At 34.0% G+C, this 25,117-nt stretch overlaps 1 protein-coding gene across 12 annotated transcripts in view; it reads right to left on the minus strand.

Annotated features, from left to right (window-relative positions):
• Positions 1 to 25,117, minus strand: part of LOC124408517 (bromodomain adjacent to zinc finger domain protein 2B-like) — a 103,883-nt gene that overhangs the window by 14,928 nt on the left and 63,838 nt on the right. For 3 of the 12 annotated variants that reach the window (XM_046885483.1, XM_046885482.1, XM_046885487.1), the window contains exons 4-17: positions 18,688 to 18,915; positions 17,049 to 17,234; positions 16,762 to 16,909; positions 16,353 to 16,370; positions 15,957 to 16,197; positions 15,185 to 15,443; positions 14,462 to 14,838; positions 13,856 to 14,158; positions 13,355 to 13,629; positions 12,499 to 12,580; positions 8,835 to 9,101; positions 4,493 to 4,558; positions 3,508 to 3,552; positions 1,743 to 1,796 (exon numbers count right to left, since the gene is read on the minus strand). In XM_046885483.1, coding sequence (XP_046741439.1) covers positions 1,743 to 1,796; positions 3,508 to 3,552; positions 4,493 to 4,558; positions 8,835 to 9,101; positions 12,499 to 12,580; positions 13,355 to 13,629; positions 13,856 to 14,158; positions 14,462 to 14,838; positions 15,185 to 15,443; positions 15,957 to 16,197; positions 16,353 to 16,370; positions 16,762 to 16,909; positions 17,049 to 17,234; positions 18,688 to 18,915 — 2,549 coding nt within the window. The remainder of the gene's footprint in view (positions 1 to 1,742; positions 1,797 to 3,507; positions 3,553 to 4,492; positions 4,559 to 8,834; positions 9,102 to 12,498; positions 12,581 to 13,354; positions 13,630 to 13,855; positions 14,159 to 14,461; positions 14,839 to 15,184; positions 15,444 to 15,956; positions 16,198 to 16,352; positions 16,371 to 16,761; positions 16,910 to 17,048; positions 17,235 to 18,687; positions 18,916 to 25,117) is intronic. The other 9 variants (XM_046885489.1, XM_046885493.1, XM_046885485.1 and 6 more) reach the window with 8 other exon arrangements.

Below are 25,117 nucleotides of genomic sequence, written 5' to 3' on the forward strand. Positions count from 1 at the left end.
ACACCAGCATCAACTACAAGAGAATAAGAGTTTATAGTAAATTTAGTAAATTCATCTACTATAGGATATCTATTGATTTATTTGTCAAAACTGTGTCATATCCACGGCTATTAACTTTGAAGAAGCAAAACACATAACACCAAGCAACATGGAAGTGCAACTAAACAAATTTCATGATGTCGAAGATAATTTATTTCTGGAAACATGTTCGAGTGAGAGATAAAAGGAATGAATAGAGCATGGAAAAAAAACACAAAATGTATGGATTGTGATATGATTGGTATGAATGAGCTGATAATAAGCAAACTTGACTTTCTCTTAACGTTACACTTAACATATATCGTACAGTGAAATGAAAACATATTTCAAGAGATTCATAAAACAATAAGATCGCAATCGGGTAATAGATTTTTTTGGTATTATAAGGCTTCCGATATACTCAAAATTAAGTTTAGGATTTATAATGCATATTAAAATGTGAAAGTTGATGTTAATAGCACTCCTTGACCAGAATTGTTTAATCATCCACATTGTGTGGACATCCGAAGTTTATCGTTATTTTATTCTGTACAGATGTTATCATGTTCGATAATAGTTACGGATCATATACCGTGAATGATTTGTTGAATGCATTCTAATTCATGAATTTATAACGTGAGATATCTCACGGTTGAAAGTATTACTTTTTATTGTATATACCAAACACCTTTGATCAAGGCAGGTTTTGATAGCCTTGAAAAATATTTCGTGAATAATTTCAGGAATATCCAAATTTCATGCATTTGATGTATAAATACAACTACACACGGATTCGAATGAGGAAAATAAATTAACATGTTAATTTGAAGAGAATTCCAACAATTCTCATACTGTGTTTACTGAGGTTTAGAAGAAGTACTTTCTTAATTCAAAAATCGTACCAAATCACCAGTAAGTTGTTTAAAAACAAAATAAAAATCGATGATAGCTAAGAAATATTCCCACTACCAACTATACAAATGATTCTTAGAGCTTTCTATAGAGGGTAAAATGAATGTGTCCATAATTAATCTCCTGATCTTTAGATACATATAATATACATAATACATAATAATGAAAATTGTGAGATTTGTTATCATACAAATCTGTTGCTAGAAATCCGAGGAATAAAACATTTCTTTTGAAATATTAGCACCAAAAAATTGAACGACTATGTTGAAAAATTATCATTAATTGGGACACTCGTAAAAAAACAGGATGACGGTTCATATTTTATAAGTTTTTTCTAATAGAACGTGAAATTAAAGCGATAATTGAATAGATAGCATAATTTAAATTGATCTAGAAATAAAACAAGCGTTTAAATAATGATTATCAAAAGGAAGTGATAGCGATTAATGCGTAATACACTGACTCAGTGTATGTATGTATGTACATTGAATATAGAAGAAATATTAATTAAGTTATAAAAGGTATCACCAATTGCTGTTATGTTTTGTTTGTAATTTGTGAAGTAGAGGAAGATAGATGAAAAAATAATTTCCCAAAATGAATGCAAAATCATTTTGTTTACAGCCCGTCACAGATATGTGATGAAAAGTCACTAGCAAAGCAATGCGGTTATGGGGAAAATAACGTATCGGCAGTATACATAATATGTATGAACATATTCTTCGGCAAACCTTTATTGAAATCGCAGTATATAATACTAAGTGAGTGGGATGGTATTTGTTTCAAAAGCTACGGTTAGGTATGAGACATACCAGCTCGACGGTGTAGAGCATCTCGCGCTGCTTGCTCAGCTCCTGCATGTACATCTGCGGCACAAAACACACATCCAGTCCACCAGTGCTCAATCCACCGCTAACATTCGAACTAATATTTGTCTAAATGATTGTTTTTGTACTAATTTGTACTAGTAATTGGAACATTCAAAGAAATAATAAAAAAAAAAGAGGGGGGCAAAAAAGAAAAGAAAATAAAATAAAACGTAGAATAAGATGGAAGTGCCAATACAATACTGTCCTTAGAACCATGGTAGTATGTAAAATTATTCAAAAATCTATGATTTTCCAATGAAACTTAAAAGAAGATAAGTTTCCTCCTGATACTGTGAAATTTTTAAAATAAGACGCAGTCTACATATTCAATGAAACGCATGCAGATGCAATGATTGATGTTGTATTATGTGACAAGTGGCCAGTTGGAATTTATTCTCTATTCGTTCGTTTCCGTATGACTTACAACAATAACAGTAACATCGCATACTATTCTTAATATCATTCAAGTGTTTTTTAGTAGTGAAACAAGACTCAGATGACCCAATAGTGAAAAAAAATTACGTCAGGTTTGATATCACAAAGTAAGTTTTTTTCAATTTTTCAACAGTAGCAATAATCAATGAGTTTACAGTCCTGCTAAAGAATTTTAGTCATTGTAGGATATAATACTACTCGAAATCTCCTTTTGCTAATAGGTGTGTATATATATAAATATATATATATAAATATATAGATAATTGATTTGCCAAACATTGTTAATTAGTAAATTCCACAATTTTTACTGGTCTGGTTACTGACTGTTATATCCAAGAATTTGACTCAACATCTTAGACACTTCTTTCAATGTGTCCTTCATTTAACCATGTATCACAGGAGAATAATGTAACGTTTGGCGATTTATTTTGTAATAATTAGCTCCAAGCTATTCATCACTCAGTAGCAGTGATGGCGAAACTGTACATATAATTGGACAGATTTTGTTAAATGGTTCATACAAGGTGATTTGATATAGATTCCAATGATATCTAGACCCCTCTATACTGCTGTGTCAATATTATGTCATATACTTGACGTCATAATATAAGCAATTGTTTGAAAAATGAGTAATTGGCAAAACTAACACACCTAAAAACTGAAGAAAACATTAAGATGTCCATTTATCCATCATAATGAGGGTAATGTAATAATTTCTGGTTGTGAGCTATTTTCAAATTACGAAATACATTTTTTGTTTATTTTTCATTATTCATGATCCCTCAGCCATGTTGACATGATGCAAAGCACAACAGAGCAAGGAAACATGTACCTAAAATATACATTTCGCGTGGTAGTAATTTCACATGTAATAAATGAAAAAGTAACAGGCAGCATTTAAAGCAATTGAAATGATCGCGATGTATGAGATTTAGTAGGGAAAGCACGTAAGAAAACCTCGCCATCACTGCTATATGGCTAAAACAACCATAGGCAATAAATATGCTCAGTATGGTAAAATGATATTCTTTAATGAAACAATTAGATCGTAATGGAAACGAACAGAAGCAATTTTTGAGTAACATTTTTTAAACAGTATTTTATAAAAAGAGATGTCCTACGTTCAAACTCAATTCAAAAACATTAACATTTCTGTCCGGTATACAATAATAAAAGCAGTGGGAAACATAACATTGACTATTTCTACAACACACACTCTAATCTACTCGATAATAGATAATGATAATTTATACAGCATCCTCAACGGGCTCACCTGTTCCTTGAGCATCACGGCTTGCTGTCTTTTCAGTTCCCTTTCCTGCAAAGAAAATAAAACAATTCTCTATATGTCGTCATTGAAATCGGTAAAAATTATATTCAATCACGTGTATTTCTACTTTCTCTGTAGTACAAGTTCATTTTAGATTGAAATAAGATACGGAAGTCTTGTCCTCAAGCATATCAGTCATCTTTTTCAGTTCAAATTCAAACAACGCATCCCTAAGTATTTCACAGCCAAGTACAACTCACACTTAAAGTGTGATCAAACAAGAAGAAAGAGTTCAGTACATCACTAGGACTATGTGAAGATATGAATTTCTCGAGCATACAACAGCGCATGGATAATATTTAATATTACAAATCGTATTGTCAAGTAAAAAGGCAGACTTCCTTTTTCATTTACATAAACAAAACTCGTCAGAGAACAATAGCATTGAATATTTTGAAAACTTTTAACTGAAGTACTAAAAACAATGCGTTTTCATGAAAGCATTCTTATAAATCTGTAAAAAGCAGATTGTTTGTGATAGACACATTAAAACAATGACTTGCGATGTGTTTCGTACTGAAAATTTCACTGTGCTATGAGTACGATGGTAAATCGGAACGTGTAAAAAATTGAAAAGCTGTGGTTGTTAGGATAGTTGAGAAAATTTAGTCAAATGATAACGATGAAAAGCAACAGAATGATGTGATGAACGAGACACTTTGTTGATGGTGTAAAAGAATGTGCTATTATTTTCAACAGAGAAAACAAAATTACATGATGAATAATACAAGAACAAAAATATTATATCACTGACAATCTTAGAAATTGGAGTTTCAAAGCATGCGACATGAAGCAGCCAATAGCAAAATGACAAAAATGAAGATGAAATGTTCTCATTTTTACATTTTTCAAAGATTTGGGTTGATTTTTTTTCCTTTAATTTCTTCAAAGAATTATGCACAGGTGAACTAATTTCATATTACATTACCTGCTGCTTTCGTTGTTGTTCTTCCATGCGAATCTTCTCCATCTCCTCCTGCCTCTTTCTCCGCGCCTGCGCACATGCCACACACACGTCACCCACATCCATAATATTGATAAACAATCGATGTTATCTACTAATAATTAGTAATTAGAAATTTCAATTGACGAAGTTCCAGATAAAATTCTCTCAAGTACCATTCTAATTTTGCAACTGAAATATTAATTGCCTGTAAAACTATATTCTTATCGCTGCACAATTTTTGCATTGCTATGAAAGAAATTTGTCAAATTATTTAATAAATACTTTCTAAGTTTTTTGCCCAACTACCATTGTATAAGAATAATAACGATATAAGAAATAGAAAGGTTTTTAAATCCAAAATCCAGACACACATATACAGAAAACAGGTACAGCATCCGTCACACTTAACAATGATAAGTTATCAAATAAAATGTTTATGTACATTGAGTCTGGCTGAAAGTTTTTGTTGTTTACTCAGAGAGCATTTCAGCAGGGAAAAGGAAAATACAATAAATTTGAATTGGGTGCACTGTATCTAAAATTCAAAAGCAAAAATTGAATGGGGTTGAAGATCTTAATGTTAGTACAACAATGTACGTTATAAAAAAAGTTGCTATTTTGCATTTTTAGGATTGTCCGAAACTTAATAAACCGTAACACAGCAAAACAGACTAAGTTTTGTACAGATCCAACTCCTTTAAATTTATACTCTAAGGTTGTGAGACTGTAATTTTTTTTACAATATTTCGGTACGACAACATCACTAACTTCAATCCCATGAAATAGAAATAATCAACAACAAATTGAAGTATTAAACGTGGCAAAATATTTATGCTTTAAATGAGAATACTAGACAAAGAGTATAGTAATTTTTTTTCTTATCCAACGTGCAGTAAACACTTCAATCGAATATGTTAAAAAGATAAGAAAAATATGTTCAATTAGATGTTTATAAAATGACACTAAATCGTTGATGAGTATCTAATTTACACAAGCTTGCAACTAATTTCGATGACTAGACTTGCAAATAGTATGTACTCGTAAACAATGTCTATCATAAGGTGTTCTTACACATTCAAATATTCAAAGGTGTAATTCAAGTACAAAGTATCTCAGTCTCCGACTATTCTACTTTTGAACTATTTTTTATAATTATTATTGATCAAATGGACCATTTCACACGTATGTAGCGTAATTGTCAGCTAAGTGACAACAGCTCAAAGAAACATTCATATGTGTAATCTAGAGTTCTTAAAACCCGACACGAAATTTATAAAAGCTAGTGAATTAAATTGATTAGGCCCAAATATCGCATAAGCAAATACTATCAAATATTTTTTTTAAATTTCTGAAAGTATATCGTACTCAATCGAACAAATTGTGAAATTTTTTTGATCTTTCAAGACTCCGGACAAAATCTAGCATTCTCCATAAAATAGTATCCTGAAGATACTCATGTTGTAGTTTCAATGAAATCTCAATTTTACTAACTTTAGAATTAAGAATTATACCATGGACATTTGAATGCATACAGATAAGATTTACTCGGGTTTGTGAAACTTTTTTTCAAAAAATTCAGAATTTCAAAACAAGAGGGTATTTCCAGTATTCTTTAGTCTGTACTGGTTAGTGGACTTATCTCGCGAAGACTGTATTTCTGAAATTACCAATAATAAAGCAGCAATAATAATAAAACGCGAGATTTGTAATAATAAATCACGAGTTTTATCGATATGAATTAAATTAAATACATCTACTATGTTATAATGGCAATGCTGCATTCCATTGTTTCCAAGTATTTTGAAATCCTATTCCTTATTTAAAAGCGTGAAAAAGCAAGAATAAGGTAAGACAAATCTTTCTATACGAAAGTATAATCAGTATTATTTTCGTGATGCATAATCCATTAAAAAAAAATTAAGTTGTCGAATACTGTATGCTGAAATGCAAAATGAATTATTTCTTCGAAGGCTCAATGAAAAAAAGTCTAAAACACTTACAGAATTATTATTATCGTCATTATTACCCTTGTTATTTGTTTACTACAGTACCTAGAGCCCTTGCGATATTTAAATATAACGGTATTTTTGCAAAGTAAATTGTGTTTTATGGAATTTATGTTAATGAAAATTTTATCACAGATGCAAAAAATACGATGATACCCGTTTTCTCCGCTTTGAATTTTTATAACAGTAACAACTGAGTACATGTGCACGTTTATAATAATAAATTGCCAAGGTATTTTCAAATTTACTTATTTTCCCACATTGTTCTGTACTTTGGAGTTTTTATTCTGTACTTGGAATGAAGTTGAATATAAAAAAAATCATATTAAGTAGCCTTCAAGTGTAGTTTTATTATTCCCAGCGTAATTGCAATCCGATGTGTATTATCATGTAGATATTTGTGTGTGAAACTATACTGTAATTCAAGGATATACGATTTGCTAGATGATACATCAAAATAGTTGTAAGCTAGATTGTTAGAAAAGATTATATTCATTACTGGTTATCAAAAAATCAACTTCAGTCATCAAAGTGCCACTACTCTGATATCAATTAGGCACTTCAAACAGAAATTCAAATACAGATGTAGAAAAAATTGAACGCCCTAAGTCACCACCCAACACAAGGAACGTGATAAGATCCACTGAGTGTAGCTTTGAAAGTTACATGACACTGTTGAAAAGGATCTACTTGTAATAGGAATATTCAGTACTGCGTCCCTCGAGTTTAATTCATGTACTGTGCTAAATACTACCAAAAGTTATAGAAAATTGCTTCATCATTTACTGAACCGAGATACAAATAAGAAGCATAGCATCCATGCAGGGGCCAAGCAATGATTTTCTAGTTTTACGCAGGAGAATTATAACCTAATCCACCTGGCATGTTAATTGTACAGTATTAAACTACTTATTAGATAAAATATATAATAGTAAGAATAACTTTTAAATATACATATGGCATGCTGGTTGATATCTAGCTGTTATATGTAGTGACAGGAGAAGCTAGGCACAGGGTAGTGTTGCTGCTGTTTGTATTTGTACCTAATTTAATAATTTATTTCTACATATTGTTTCGTCTCTGAAAATACTGTATCAATCTGATTACAATTTTATTATACCATGTGATTATATTATAAACACAAAAAATACAAATGTGGGCCGAATGTTCGTGTCATACAAATGTACGTATTCATTGGCACGCATAGGAGGTATCCGTTTTTTACTATCCATGTCTATCTTTCACACATTCTTCAATTTTATCAATCCTGTACGTGTCAAGGAAAGTAAAATGAGTCTCGAGGATAAAAGTTATACTGTAATGATTACTTCTCTGTTATCAAGAGTACAGTTATGTAATATGACGTGCTATTTTTCTTTAGTGTCGTTTATTAGAAAATAGTTAGAGAAAGTTGTGTGACTGCGCAACTTGATTTACATTCGATAATTTAATAAAGGTGTTTCTTTATTTTCTTTTTCAGCAGTGCATGTACTGAGTGCATTTATTTGTGGCCAAGTGTAATTTCAGGTAGACATTAGCAAGCAACTAAATTCGTGAAAAATTCAACCTTTTCAACGGAGTTTCTGATATTTCCATACAGTACAATATTTGTATTTGAATGTCGAATTTCTTCAATGCAAAATCAAATAATTCAAACAAAATCTGATTTAATTTTGTAAAACAATGCTTTAGAATTGATGATACTTGACATGATCAATTGGAAAGAGAAAAAAATAACACTCAATGTTAAAGTAGAACAGCGCTGTATGCATTTTAGGTCAATGTTAAGAACTAATTCAGAAGTTTCGATATAGTATTCCAAGCCACCGTCTACATTACTCATATTAGTAAGTAACTCATTAGTCAGGTACTAGCTAATAATGTCTCTGTGTGAATTTATATTTTTACCATTCTGCAGACGATTAAGTACGTATTGATTGTAGGTTTATATTTTTACTTTTTTAACTTGAATCCTTTATACAGCATGCCAGATTACTCATATACGCATAAGTATAATGAGGTAATTTGGTATTTACCTGAAGTATTTATGCCAATAACTGATATTCATTTACATTTCATCCATATTGCAGCCTGATCATTTACGTGTAAAAAAATTTTTAAATAAAAAAAAAACAACAAAAATAAAAACGAAAACGTATCCATTGTACTAGTGGAAATTAGCCAAACCATATTTTAGCAGCTGTAACCGATTACAAAAGTGACATGCCTGATGACTGTTGTGCTTGTGTGTGTCGTGTTGGTGAAATTTTTGTGAACAAGTCAGGGCAGGAGGGACAGTCAGGGTAACGACATCTTACCTCCAGCAACTCATGGTTTTGCGTTTGCTTCTGGACCTGTTGCACCTCAGGGATTGACGTCACTTTTTTCAAATCAGTATCTTCCATCTGCATTACGTCTCTATTTCGCCAACTTTCTGTGATACTTTCACGATTCTTCCAAATTGTCGCAACGGTACTGCTAGCCAACCCGAGCTCTCGCGCCACATCGCTCTTGCTCTTTCCGCACTCGATCTCCTGGATGATCTTCATTTTCTGTTTGATCGTGAATGCTAGGCGCTTGCGACCCTGCATTCGTGCCGTAGCCAGTGGCTACTGTCAGTGGCAGCTTTATGTTTTTTTTTTTTTATGTTTTTTTCCTCCCCATGTTTATGTGTATGTAGGATGGGGCAGGGCAAAGAAGCCATTGCAGCTAGGGGTCAATTCAGGTCGACCACATTCTCGTAATTGGTGAGGCTGTGCTTTTATACTTTTTGAATGCCAATGCAAAGTACACTCATTTTTATAAGACACTGATTGCGCGTCAGATTTTATATTTAATAATAATTTACATTTCGATAGATATTTGATATGAAATTTGTCACGACGGTACAATCAAATACTTGAACCTGTAACCGGTATATACCTTAGTTCTAGATCTTATCTCACGTATATCGACAGAAATTATCCAGAAGCCGTTGGCTTTTTTCGATAATAAATCAACACTGCACATCCATGCTCTGCATACTCGTAGTTATAGGTCACAATACAGTCGAAAAAATTTCATGCTGGTTCAAACAACAGAGCTCGTACATTTCCAGATAACTTCAATGATTATTCATTTTTGTATACGTAAGTATAGATGTGTACATATATATCTTCATTCCTGCATAGCCCGACAGAAAGTACATTTGTATGTATGTTTGTTATAAATCATTTTTCATCATAACATGTAAAACAAATTTTTACAGATAAAAGAGAGTTCGTTACTCATCTTTTCTGAAATACTACTACTGATCAACGGATCATTTGAAATTTTTTTTTAACTTATCCCTAATTGAAAACTGTTGAACTGCAGTAGAAAAATACTGCTTTCTAGGTGTGTAGAATACTGAAGTCCCGTATTGCATTACTAGTCTCCAATAATAATCTGGTAGTTAAACATGACTGGTCTCCAGTATAATAGAATTCCAGCATTCACTAAACTGCAGTAGTTCAGAAGTGCAGTAGTAATTTTCCGTAAGTGTGATAGTTATACTCATTGTTAATGATGGTAACGGGCATATACATACACATATAACTATTTGATATACAGAAATTAATGCTCTAAGCATATATATGTATATATTACTCAGCGTTAGCTTGATACATACGTCTTGTACTTGCATAAGCCTTGAATGCAGTCTATCAGTCACATACAAGCACTACGTATACGTATGGTAGTGGACTTGTAAATTTAGGAAATCACAATATCTTAGCTTTATATAGCTGCAATGTTTGAGTAAATAGATAAGATGTTTTCATGTACATATTTAAAATGTATTTTCTGCGAGTGTAGAAGGAAGCAAATAATTTTCTAATATATTGTTTCTTATCATTCATGAGTTCACAAATAGACAAACTGCAAAGCAGATCATCTCTTTCGATAATTCTGTAAGCAAATACAATCATTACTCTGGGTGTTGGTTCTGTTTTGAGGAATTGTATGATGACTGAAAAAGTGGTTAAATTTTGGGAATTCATATCTTTTCAAGCAATTATTGATTTTTATTGGGGTATGTTTTATTGAAAAGTATGTAGATCAAGGTTCATTCAAATAACTTTTCCATTAGAATCATTTGATAGGAAGTATTATTACTAAAAATATAGTCAACTGTTTTGCTCGATGGAATGATTTGTGGTATCTATGATATCTCGAAATCAGTTCAACCGATTTACTTCAAGTTTGCAGAGAGTGTTCTGGGATAGTGCAATGTCTTTAAGACTTTTTTTTACAACATGGCAACCGTTTGAAGTGGTTTCCAATTTTTCGTCCGAAATATAAGGATTTTTTCATTTATTTAAGAAAGAAATACAACAGTTAAAAGAGAGTGGACCATGACTTAGGGATTAAATTATTCAAGATCATGTCTTTAAATTTTAGTTAAATTGGTGTAGCCCCTTTTGAGATATCGTAGGCACTGATGACACGTGAGTGAGAAAAATGGTTGATGTTATTGTCACTAACAATACTTCCTAGCAATTCATTTTAATGAAAAAAAAAAGAATTAAATTAAGCTTGATCTAAGTATTTTTGAATAAAACAAATCTCAATGACATTGGAAATTGGTGGGTGAAAAATGAAGTCCCAAAACTCATCCACTTTTTCAAGTATCTACTCGTATATATTCCCTTAAATAACAGTGCACACTCAAAATGTAGTGAACTTTTGCAAGTTTAGGTATTTATGGAATGAACAAATGATCACAATTATTTTTTAACTCAAGATTTTCAGAATGTCAGAGAAGACTTCCTGGTCAATAGTGCTGAGTAATATAAAATGTAATTCTAATAATACAATTAAGTACAGAGCTCTGTCAGATACAATATAATGATAGTAATTTTGAAACCCTTAAGTTGAACATTTATCATCAATAATATCAGCCTCACCTAACTGGAATGTGGCTTTGCGACTAAGTAGTACCAACTGCAGTAATTGGTAAACGCATGTAATGAGAATCCATCAATTATGATGAAAAATAAATTGATACATGGAACGATAATATCGACCTTGGTATAATTCTTCAGTCGCTGCATTACAATTAATTTACAGTGGAACAGGTAAATTTTGAGATGGCACTTTAATAAAAGAGTAGCAGCATTGAAGTGTGAACCAGACACTAAAATTTGCACAAATCTCTTGTAAGAATATCTTGTAATATCACGGTAAAAATAATAATAAACTGCAAACTCGATGCTTTCATGCTGGTACTAGGTGAATTTTTTATTCAAAGCTAATCTACAGCCGTATAACTTTCAGTATGTACAAAGCTTTACAATTTGTAATTGAATCACAGTTCATGAAATTTTTTTTTCTCTTTCTTCCTTTGGCAAATAAAAAAGTTAATTGCATGTCGCGGAGTTGTTTCAATAATGAGTGACATTTATCGTTAGTGACGAGACGCATACAAACTTTGAATGATGAAAATTAGACTATATGAAAATCTGTTCGTTTTTCATGGAAAACATATTTGCAAGACGCAGCAAGTCGAAAATCGTATTGCAAAAATTTACTTCGGGAGCAAACTTCCACAAAATGTTCATGCTTTGCTAAGTACACAACATTAAGAAATAACCGTAACATCAACACTAGTGCCATCTCTTCGTTTTTCTTTTCCTTTTCTGTCCAGCCCTACACGTCATGTAATGTTTTAATTTAAATCGATGTTAAAATAATAAGATAAAATAGCACACAATTCTTAAATAATAATATTAACAAAATAAACGGTAAAAACATGCTAGGTTCTCCTGTCACTATGGCTAGCGGGTAAATATGGTGGACTTGTTATAAGTGAAATTTGTCACCTCTATTTTCTATCGGTTAAAGGAATATGGCACACATAGAACATGCGACACGCATGGCAGAGAGACAAGTACGAAATGTATCCCAAAGAAGAGAATAGTCATTATAATTAGACGAAAAATAAATATATTCAATAGCACTTACTTCGAGCAGCTGTTGATTTCTGAGTTCTCGCTCTCGCCTCACCGCCTCTTGCCTCTCAGACTTCTCTTGCTCCTTTATTAACCTGGGCAAAGGGAGAAAAAAAATTTTGGCTTATTAGGAAGTTCGATTAAATGAATGAATAGTTAGATAATTAATTGAAAGTGTATAGAGCTTTTTGAGGTAAAATGTTTTTTTGACTACGCATATCCAAAAAACAATTTTAATTCAACTACATAACATTTTGAACGATGTATAGAACGCACTGTAACTCAAAAGTGCATTGGAACAGAAACATCAATAAACAGGAGTTCAATAGGTGTAACTAAACTTCAACGAGTTGAATGTAATTTTGAAAAACATACCTGTGGTGCGAGGAAAAAATTATGAACAGTGAATTTGACAATAGAAACTTGACTTATAATCATCAACGCCTGAGGAATCACATTATTCTACTATTTTTCCAAGGAAGAATAGGTTATCATAAATAAATACACCACGAATCGTCCGAAACATCTTTTTTCTTGAGTTCGTTGATTGATAAAAGAAATCCGATAAGTACTATCATTATAATTTATAAATGACAAGATTTTGATTTACCAACAAATACAGTATTGTTACCAAAAATGTAACTCAGATAACTTATGGAGACCCAATTCACGAATAAAATAAAATTAGCTATCGTTAATGAGAATTAGACAAGCAATGTATGTTTTAGAGTGAAAAATTTCACAGAAATTATGATATCGAGTGATGTAAAAAAATAAGAGATAGGTGAAATCGAGTGTCAATAATAGTGAAACCCAAGTTGTAAGAACTAAACAGGTAACAGATACTCTGAATTATGCTTATTGCTTACCTCACTTGCTCTTTATATCTCTGAGCTTCTTCTTTAGCTAGCTTCTTAGCATGAGCCAATTTATCTCTGTCGTATTGATTGTTTGGCCTGGCATCTCGAAGGCCTCCTGCTACCCTTAACTCTTCCAATCTTCTCGCAACTTCTTGCGATCCAAGCCTGACGAATTCCGCTTCAGCTAAACCCATCGTTGGTTGCAAAAATTCACCGACAAGTGGTCGCGATGAGAATGAAAAGTTAGCAGTGGTGAGCTCCGTGGAATTCTGTTGTTCCAGAAACTGTGAATAATTACGTCATCGTTGTTTGCAATCATTGAACAATATGTACAAAATTCTTAAATTTAATTTGTATTGAATCGCTGTGTACTGAGATTAGTCTCAATAATTATTGGATTAGAAGCATATCGATTACAGTAATGCCATTCACATACGATCGAAATGTTCCGTCTGCAAAGATTACATCATGAAAAACAGTAAAGAATCATCATAGTAGATATTAACTTACTTTTAGAAGCTCAAGAGTATTTCTGAATGTTTTTCCACACGGGCTGTAGTAAGTAACATCTCCTTTAATAACGCCTGTCTTTCCAAGTCCTTTGATAACTGTTTCGCGTTTCCATCCATGATCCAAAGCCAGTTGCAGATCTTTTTCACTAGGATTTAATTTTCTTTTTTTAGCACTAGGTATTCCTTCAACGTTGTCATCATCAGTGTCTGTGACCGCATCTGTATTACTGCCACTTTCACTAGTCACATCCATATTGCTCTCTTCTCCGGACACTTCCAGAAGTTTGTTCTTCATTTTTTCCTGTAACACCAGTACAATTTCGATATTTTCACCTAACTTCCACTTGACAAATAACGATTTAGGCATTACTTATATTCAAATTTTAGTACAACTTTAATCACAAACATAGAAGCTCAAGAATATATGTATTCAAAAGATAAAATTGCATCCATATTCGTCGATGATAGTAGATTCTTATATTTTCTGCTGTGTAGCTGGTGGGTATATGTGTGTCTTGAAATAGTTAATATGTAAGCATAAAATCCATGATTCAATAGCGTTACTGTAAATTCCAAACTGATAATAACAAACATGGATTCGTACCTGCATCTTCTCATCCAGAAATCCTGTATTTGCTTGCAACTGCGCAGCGAATATGTTGGACCTAAGTAGAGACACCTGATGCGCTAATGGTGCACTAGGATCTAAAGCAGGTGTGGGCTTAATACCAAGCGCTCTACTTTGAGCTAACAGGGATGCGACAGTGTTCTTCTTCGGCTTCGACACACCACGACCAAGATTTCTAGGCCGCCCATCTTTGTGGTGGGCTGTCATGCTATCATTTTCTTCGCTGCCGCTGCTTGGCCTTTGCGGTGAATCAGCAGCGGCAAAAAGCTGAGCAAGTGACGGACTAGGTGAGGCAGGTACGGGGACTGAATTCTGCGGCACTCGTCTTGGTTTTGGGCCAGGCTTCCGTCGTGCTGCATTCAAAATAAAATTCAAAGATCGTGAGTTCAACGATTTTTCAGCATTTCAGAAATTTATACAATCAATATCCCCTTTTTCGAGTGCCTATTTCACGAATTTCGTATTTGACTAAACATTGAGAAAGTATCAAAATCGTTATGAAGCTTCTGATCGGAAGTCAAATGAAGATAAGAATAGATATTCAGAAGGATCAATGTCTGATTAATTTACTTTGTAATTTGCTGTACCGCGATAATAAAACCTAACATTCTAACCTAATGAGGTGCATTGAAGTAAGAAAAATTGATTTAAATAGTGATGAGCTAGATGAGATTGAACATATTAATTGATTAGACTTACACGTTCGGTCTGCAGCTAAAAGAGACTGACTCAAATTGCTCAGCTGACTAAGCGCTTGACTTCCAGTCATAGGTGCACTACTACAGGTTGATGCAGGTTTCAACGAAAGATTGAGCGGTGCATCCGTATCACTAGTATTACTCGTATTACTGGTGGTGTAGGTAGGCGGTGCTGTAAGAACTGATCCATTTGTTGAATGTGCAGGTAATTTAATTACTTCGACCCTATCAACAGGATCTCTGTAGTCATTCGCATCATTCTGAAAGTTGCAAGTAAATAGAATCAGTAATCTGTCAATATATATTTAATTATTATTTAAACCAATACTGCCTGTAGCCGGTGGACAGTATTTCAAACGACAATAAAATCTTATTTTTGACAACACCTTTTACATCAACAATTTATAAGAAAAACAATAAATGACATGTGAATCCACTACCCTCAAAACCTTTAGTGATCTCATTAGTGGCAATCAAGATGTCTTATCGAATGTACACATTCCAAAGTTCTCTAAAGTGAGGATTTGCTGATTCCATCAAAATTTAAACAATTTCATCCACAGTTCAAATTAAAAAATTAACCAATATTATGTACGATTTTCTTTAGCCGTTTGAATAAAATATTAAATAAAATATGTGATTGTTATGTTCTGAATTACGACACTGTTTCGAAATTTCTATATGTACTTCCAAGATACTCAGATTTCTGACAAGTCTGATATCGTTGATTATTTTACCAAAATGAAATTCTTAAAGATAAAAATGCTACGTACCCCAGTTCGACTATATTTTCGAGGGTCTAACATCAGAGAGGAAGAAGTATTAGTTTGATGTGCACTTATAGCCGGTAGAGGTGGCGGATGAACGCTGACACTTGGAGTGTCTAGAGAAATTGTTTTCTTTCTCCCTCGATTTGTCGTCCCGGGAATCTTAGGGCCGACTATACTGGACGTGTACTTGATGATTTCTGTATCTGGTGGAAGCCGAACGCCACCCAAAATACTGCTGGGGTCACTGTGTGAAAAAAATTAGATTTTCATTGTCCACAAGTTCCGTTGACAGATAATTAATTTATCAATAATTTTGCCCTAGTTGCAGTGACGAATTTCTCACTGATATGTAACAGTATTAAGTTACAACTAGGTATTATAACAACGAACAATAATCACCTTCCTTCCTTAGAAGAGCTGTAGCGGCAGCAACATACAAGTATGTTAATATCACAAATTAATATTTGCCTGGTTTGATTCCGTTGTAATTTCATTTTTTACTCATCCAATCTTTTGTCTGAGTTATTATCATTGTACGTAAGAAAATTGAAATGAAAATTTTCTCAAGGGAATGTATACGAGTATGTGACTAAGAAATTGGATAAATTCAAAGAATTTATAACTCGAAAATGAATTATTAAATTTTATGTATGTATATCGAACTTCATTACAATCAACCACTACAGTCAACTGTTTCACTCGGTGACATGTTTTGAAATGCCCACAATATCGGTTCTTCACTTAACTAATCGTTTGTAACCCCTTAAAAAAAATGATGCATTCATCTGTTATAATCATTGATATTTACCTGACAACATTCGTCTGCGAATTAGACGTACTAGTAGTTGAAGTACTGTGATGGGAAATTGGTGTTTGACTCACGGCCAAACTGCTCGTCAGACTAGCTGTTGCGGAACTACTACTTGCTGGAGTCTTATGGCTCTTACTAGATTTAGCTGTAAGGTGATGCGAAAAGAAAATTACTATGCCATGTAGTTTGAAATTGGGTGAGATTAAATAAATTTCTAAGATTAGGATTGGTTTCCTTCATATTTTAATCCGTACAAAGATAAATACAATATTGCAATGACTTACATTTATTAGACTTGTGAGATGATAAAGGTGGCGGATTGAGCAATGAGCCAGGGTATGGTGGCAGTAAGCTTTCTGCACTGGGTGGAAAGCTGGAGAGCCCGGCGGCTCCCTGTAACCTCGCAAGGTAATCATGTGCAGCAAGCTGCGAGGCCATAGACCACCATGCTGCACTAGCTGAATTGATACCTGTAAAATGAACAACTCTTATAACTCGGTCCAAAAATCATTGTATGTTGCCAAAAGACCAAAGAATGTTGTATTCTTCACCTGATCAACTGCTTATTTGATACAATTATTCCGTTTCTAGGTAACGAAAGACACATTTAACAAAGTTGGTAAAACTTTAGTCCAAACAATTTTACAAATCACAATTTATCATTGAATTTATATGGATGACACAAAGGCTCGCTGCCAGAATTCATTCTTCAAGAGTGTACAACCCAGTAAAACAATACGTGTTTTTACAACTTATTCGTTGATTGGAATAGCAAAAATCATAGGAAAGTCAATGCGCAAAAAGGACACTTTCACCTTCGCAAAGTCTTGTTTAAAGCCAGGGATTATTGGATGTTTAAAACGAAAGGTGATCGATGGGTCGATTCTGCCCATTGTGACTATGAAGGGTTAAGGACAAAAACGCTGTACTGTCCAAGACAAAAGTTAGAAAAGGAGTAAAATAACGGGTTCAAAACCCTCCAGTATCGTTACTTGTGACAAAAATAGTGAATATGAACGGAATAACATATTTACCCGCTAAGTAACAGAAATGAATCTGTGTAATTTCGAATAACACAAGCTAAGATATCATCATATTGAGAGAAGATTTTTTTTAATTAGAACGTTTGGGGAGGGGGGGGCGATTTTCTTTTCACTAAATTTATCACTTTTTTCTAATTTCCTGGCGAAGAAACTATATAGCGGATCAATGCGAAATTTGACGAAAGTTAGCGAAAAAAAAGAACCCCCCCCCCTAAATATGATCAAAATCTAGTGTTTTTGACACGATTCTCATGACTTCGGACTCATTTTTCTCGCTGACTAGATCGCCATAAATCAATCATAGATTAATAAAAAAAAATCTGACCAGCTAGTATATGTATACTTATAATGCGCAAATGTAATCACTGTCAAACATCTGTTACGTCATCTACCTGCACAAATATATTTTTATTCATTTTGGAGATAGCTATTTGCACACTTCATTTCAAACGATCTCTAGAAATCTCTATGGCCATCACAATAAGCCGAAAAACATCAGAATTCGACCAAGAAACACTACAGTTAAATTAGTTTCAAATTTCTAATTACAAAGCTTGTGTTATTTGAATTGGCTCAGATTCCTTTCTATCACATGATGTTGATTCATTCGCCTTCATTATTACTGGCTCAAATAACATTGCTAGAAATTTGTTAAATGATTAGCGTCCGTTCAACCTTAACAATAAGTTAACATAACACGACAATTTTTGGAAGTTTGTACATGAAATTCGTGAGATTATTTACTCGTCCGTTAAGACGTACAACACTCTTCTCCTACTATGTTCTCATGATATGTGACGAGAAAAAAAGAGACCAAAACGTCATTTCATCAAAGATTGAAAGCATTTATTAAAGCAAGAATCGAAATGGTGATAATTACCCAGACTGGCGGCCTGACTCGCTGCCACACTCAAGGTACCCAAACTGCTATGGGAATACGGTGGCGGTGGTGGCGCAGAGGTGGGAGTATGACCTCCATATCCTTGCCCCGAACCACCCCGACCAAGTATCGCATAAGCAGATGGCAAATGATGAGGACTCAGACTGTAACCACCTGGCATTCCACTGAATAGCGATGATGTTGAGCTGTCTCCTCTAGGCCAGTATGCTAAGCCAACACAGAAGAAATTAAATTATTAGAGCATGTATACATATATACTGATGAAATTGCTACTTGGGTAAAAAAAAATTTCAATTTTCATTCATATTATCCCCAGCATATAATCAACTCATTACCGTCACATGGTTTGTAGATACTTTTATTAACTCCAACAAAACGGGGCGTTAAATGAGGATTTGATTACAGGGTGTCTATACATACTGCGATGTGGATTACTCAAAATTGCCTAAGAATTGCAAATTTTTCCATACAATTTAGAAATCTTTTCAAATTATTTATATGAGACCATTTTTTCCATCAACAGTCTGCCAAGCTCTAAATAGTTGCGGTTTTAATCACTGTAGGTATTTCTGAAAATCACGACAACACAGCGCAGCTCGACATATCCCACACTTTCATTTTCCAGCAGCAGCATACAAATACAGCCAAATATTACTTTTAAGCGTAACGTGAGGATCGATTTATCCGTTCAATCGAATCCGGCGAGTGAGAAATTTTTTTTCGAAAACATCAAGAAATTTCTATTTATGGAGTAACCGAATAAAATATCGGTAATTCAATGAAAAGTTTAAATCATCAAGAGCACCGTGCCTCTAAACGTTAAATCAGCGTTATCGAAAAATTAGAAATATATTTTATAATTGAGATGAAACAAATTAGTTTCACTAACAAATCTGTTTATAATTCAACAACATTATGATAGAGTGGAATACATCGGTAAATATATCGCTAAAATAGTGCGACGTTACAGAATCCAAATAAACTATTCGTATCGTTTACATCAAAGTAATTTGTTACGTAAATTTTTCATTCACTCAAAATGTCGTTCGGTGCATTTTTTCCGGCTGGGATTGATTCGAAGTGGTAGTTTTATAACGTTACTGCGCGCGATTCGAGGGATGTGGATCAGGTCTCTTTGCCCCGACCCCTCGTCAATCGATTTCATAACACGGCCATTTTGCGTTTCTACGATATGAGAACGCGAGCGACGGGCAAAAAGGAAAGGAAAAACAACAAGGGTGGCAAAGAGACGGCAGCTTTCTTTCAAGGAAAGCCTGATAAGTATTAAGAACTAGAGAATATATATTATACGTTCTTTCCTTTTCACCTTTTTACTCGTTGCTCGAGTTCTATATATTATATATTCTTATTACGAAATATATATAAAGCATTTTTTATATCTCAACAAAAATACGTTTTTTATTATTAACAATTTCGAGTCATGTTGTATTGCAAAATCAAAGCCTATACTTAGAAGTCTTTCTTCAATTATAACTTTCGTCATTGTTTTATGAAAGTTCAATTTTCAACAATTTCGAAGCTTTTCCAAAACGAAGCATCAACATCCAGGTATTTGACGATAATTCCACAATTTTCTGTTTTTGCATTTCTAAAGAAACCTCCGAAGCTTACGAATATAATGATTCGATAATATCCCGAATGGACGACCGTCTCGTAATGAAATCATTAAAAAAAATATCAAATCCTCTTTGCGTGCGTCGCGACGAAATCTATGCATTTTCTTTATTCGTCGAACTGACAATAGGTTCAGTCATGCCGAGCTCCTCGAAATATTCACAATACCTACCTCATACCCGTGATTCGATTCATCCCCACAAACTCAATCTTTCGTTCACTATTTTCTAGCCAAGAAATTTACTGACGCACCATCAGAAATTCACACATAGTCGGAAAATTTTGAAACTTTTCTAATTCCGGATCCATTGGAAATCCAATGGAACTGCAATTTGCAGAGCAGAAACACTCGTCCTGGTCAACAGGATTCGAGTACTATAAACGCACCTAAATATGCACACAGTTAAAAAAAAAAAAAAAAAAAACCAACGAGGTCTATAAAAATTTTTTAGTTGATTTAAACATTAAGTAAAAATTACAAATTAAATTTTGATATGACAATTTGAAGGTTATAATTACGAAAATTTGTGTCATATTCACCAACAAAAATGTACCAAATAACACAAATACAAAGTAGACCTACTGGGACACTACGGTTAGTTAAATTTTCCTAAAAGTACAAATTCGATTCTCGTTTCCGTCGATTAATCTCATCTTTGTCGCGTGTAAAGTTTGCATAATATGTTCAATTTTACAATTAGTCATATACATTGTTGCGTCGGTTGCTTGGAATAAGACAATTCAGAATCCTATACTTAGAATCCTGTCTGTCTGTTTTGTTTTCGCTGGAATTCCGTTTTACCAAACGCTTCCCTGCATTAATGGTAAAAAAAAACCATGCAAAGATAACACTTTATTCCATACCTACGCACGGTATACCATAACAGAAAATATAAGAGTTTAGCTTCCAGCACGAATGACTTTGACCTACGAAATGCAGCAGTGATGACGGAGAAACGAGAGAGAATTAGGTAAATGCAATTTGCATGCGGAAAATCGAGTGACGATCACATACAAGCCCGCGATCTTGTAGCACTTCGAACCGGCAACCGTAAGTTTTATCGTTCTACCTGACCGCGCCATGTTGTCAAGTAATTTCAGACCAGTTTGGTATCGACGAGGCGATCTGCACTCGGTTGATTCAAGGTTGGCACTTTCAATGCGACAGAGCCAGACAAATTCCCGTGTCTGTATACCGTAATCAATTGTCCGTCGTTCTACGCATTATTATGGATCTACTATACACCTGCATCAAATTACAAGTAATACCAAGTGGCGTCGATGTCTATATAAGTTTATACCGTACTTAAAATGATATGAAGAAAGTTCAAAAATTTAAGAAAGCACTAAGATTTTCACGCACCTCTATGCTTTTCGATTGTTTGTTCAGCCAACTGGCAATTTCTAATAGTCACTTCAAAGCCATGAAATTGAACGTGATCCCAGCGCTCTGCACGTTTCATTCAACAAATTCGCTTTTCGTTTCGCACAGTTCAAATCTTTAATCTTGATTTTTAATCCATGATTTAAAAGGGAAAGGTTCAAAACTATAGTGGTTACATGCGATGACTCAATTTGTATAAATGTCGACTAAAAGTTTCATTACACCTGCATATTTGAGAACCGAATTTCGGTATCAACCGATACCAAGAACAACAAACCACAAGTTTAAGTATACAGTTATCAAAAATCTAAGGGTGGAGGAATGTTTGACTGAACCATTATACGCAATGATCATCATGACCATGATGCCATCGGAGAATCTTCTAAGAAAATAAGTCCTAAGCGATAATTAAATGTAAGAATATTCGATAATCCATGAATAAAAAATAAAATAAATAAAATAAAAAATAAACGTCAGATACGATAGAGTCGAACGAGTTAAGTTCAAGGCAAAAAAGAAACCCTGCGTCTTTGCAAGGTGGCAAACTAAGCTTTTACTAATTGTACGTACGCATATCGACCTCTTGTGAAATTTACTGGTGAAACTTTGGGCTCCGACTGTAGGAGTGCATACCAACGTGTCCGTACTTCGTCAGATAATAAGAGACAGAAAAAGTCGGGAAAGGAGATGTCCTTTTCGAGCTTGCTTTACACGGTGTTTATTACAAAATGACGAGACCAGGGTCAGCCTCTCGTATCCAAAAAACTTTTGTTCGTCAGATGAAAGATATAAAGTAAGTTGGGCCCGAGGAATGATGTTGAAGTTAGTAAGGTTATCGTAATGATTCATGCTGAGGAAAAACCGTTATTTCGCGATTTTAGAATTGTATGAAATTCAGTAAACCGTAATGAAAGAAGACACACTCATATTTCCAAATCTAAGTTCCTTCAAAATCATTATAAAATTAAGAATATAGTAACTTTTTCCCCAATGTTTCGTTACAATAACTTTACTAACCTCAACCTCGTTCCGAGGAACCTTTTACTTCTTGTCCGATTCATTAACATTAATTTCCAACGTGTTACACCTGATTTTCAATGATTTCCAAACCTTCTAGATGATTTTCAGTCGTTTCCATATTAGACAGACACGAATGACACCGCGAATAGGATGCTAAGAAATCGTTGGAAATGAATGGTGTCACCTTTCTGCCAGATGACCGGGTTTGAAGTTCACTCTTTCAAATTTAGTTGTAGCTTTGTTAGTACGTTGGGCGTATAAGTACCTTTAAAGCATCCCTGGTTTATGTCATGCAAACTTCTTCGAGTTATGAATATTAAACTTTTTTATAGTTTCTACTCTTTCACATAAGTTTAAATATTCATAACTCCAAGACGTTTATATGAAGAAAAAAATAAAAAAAATCTAAGGGTGTTTTGAAGGTGTTACTATAATCTGAGAAAGTTTTAAAAACTTAGTTATTTATAAAATAGAATGCACCGTAGACTCCAATATGTGCGGGTTGACGAAAATAAGCTCCGAGTTTCGCGTATATCTTTGAACTTTTTCTCTTCACTTATGAAGCCGGTGATTAACAATGTTGACGAGCGAAGGGTAAGTAGTGCTTGTAAATAACACCAGATGATACGTTTTTTATGATACTTGTATTACTTTGTGAATCATGCTCGGTAATTGAAGACATCTTTAGATGGAGGAGAGGCATTTGTTGATTTTCTAATTGTTCTTTCGGAATTGCATCAGAAATATTAGTATGAAGTGCGATTGTTTGTCGATCTCTTCACTCCGTCTGCAGGAGGCATCTCAAAATCTAATTAAAAATAAAGATTCTAAAACAAAGCAAAGCGAAAATTTTTAATGTGAGTTGGAAAATAAGATAGAAAATAGAAAATGCAATGTTCTAGGAGTTTCGCTACTTTGTGTACGAAATTTTTACGTTTTAATGAGTGTTCATTCGATTCAGTATCCTCCATGAAAAATGCGACCGTACGATGTATTAAACTGTTGCTAAATAACAAAAAAAAAAAAAAAAAAAAAAAAAAAAAAAATGCGAATTCCATATGATTTTTAGAACCGTTCCTCGCACCAATCAAACACTAATTTCTCAAAATGTAATTAGGGGTAAAAAATGAAGCATTACTCTGGAAATATAATCCAATTTGAAGATGAAGAGTAACGTCCTACGACGATAATTATAACGAATGAATGACTACCATTGCGACTCGAGAAATGATTAGGTACGTTGTTTCAGGATTCTATGCAATTCGATGCAGCGGCCTGCTTCTGTCTACCTTGGTCGACTTGCATCAGCAATTCCTCTAGAAGGTCGTCGTCGACGGTTCAATAACTGTACGTAACGAGAAAAGAGCTGTTCAGTCTGCATTTCGCATCTGCTGTCGTGCCCCCCGTCTCTTCATCCGAACCTGCGTCAAACAGCGGCCATTTTAACCTGCGATCACCCGGTGCATGCATTGCATCGTTGCCGAGACACGCACGCATGCAGCCGCAACAGCGAAAGGACGACCAAACCTGATCTGATCATACCTGCTCTCTGAGGGTTTCATTCCAAGCGATCCGAACCGATCACGTTATAGATAAATCAGAGTTTGATTGTGTCGCGTGAAATATGTCAGTTACACAAAATTTTGCTCTTTTCTCGCCAAATTCGCACGAATCTGTAGTCATTAGTCTAATTCATTAGTCTAATTCATTAGTCAAAGTCATGACCGTTTCACAACGGAGACGGATCAGTGTTCGGCGATTTCGATCAACATATTGGTGCATATTTTCCAAGGATATGTATTGAAAGTTAGGCTCTGCAATGGGTTCAACTACGAGCACTGTAGGTTTTGAAAATTGCGCCGAATCCAACGAAATGTTCACCCAAGTTCCAAACCTCGACTTACTTCTAACGATCACGTTCAAGTTTGACAAAATTGTTTTCACCGATGACTTGAGACGAGTAAAAAGTAATAATATTGTAGTGTTTGAATAAATGAATTGAAAAAGTTCCCCTGGAATCTGTTTGGTCATGAATATTCCCAAATTTGAAATTTATGATCCAGATTCATGTCGAGATTATCGAATTTTTATACATTGTAAACATTCTAGGTCGACATAAAGAGTCTTCAAGATAACTTGGAAATTGTCAAGGCCCACGTCACACTACAGTCAGTGAAACTCAAGTGGAATTCAAATCAGTCGAGATAGTCCGACAATATCAGATTAATGATCGAATAAGTGTGTACCTATCAAATGTTGAAAAATGACTCACTGTGGTAACACGAATTACTGTTGTTTAAAAACGATAAACACACAACGGTAGACAGCGAAATATATAATCCAAAGTAGTTGGTACTTGAAACGTCCAGA

The sequence above is a fragment of the Diprion similis genome, chromosome 8 (genome assembly GCF_021155765.1).
Source record: "Diprion similis isolate iyDipSimi1 chromosome 8, iyDipSimi1.1, whole genome shotgun sequence".
NCBI classification, from domain to species: Eukaryota; Metazoa; Arthropoda; class Insecta; order Hymenoptera; family Diprionidae; genus Diprion; species Diprion similis.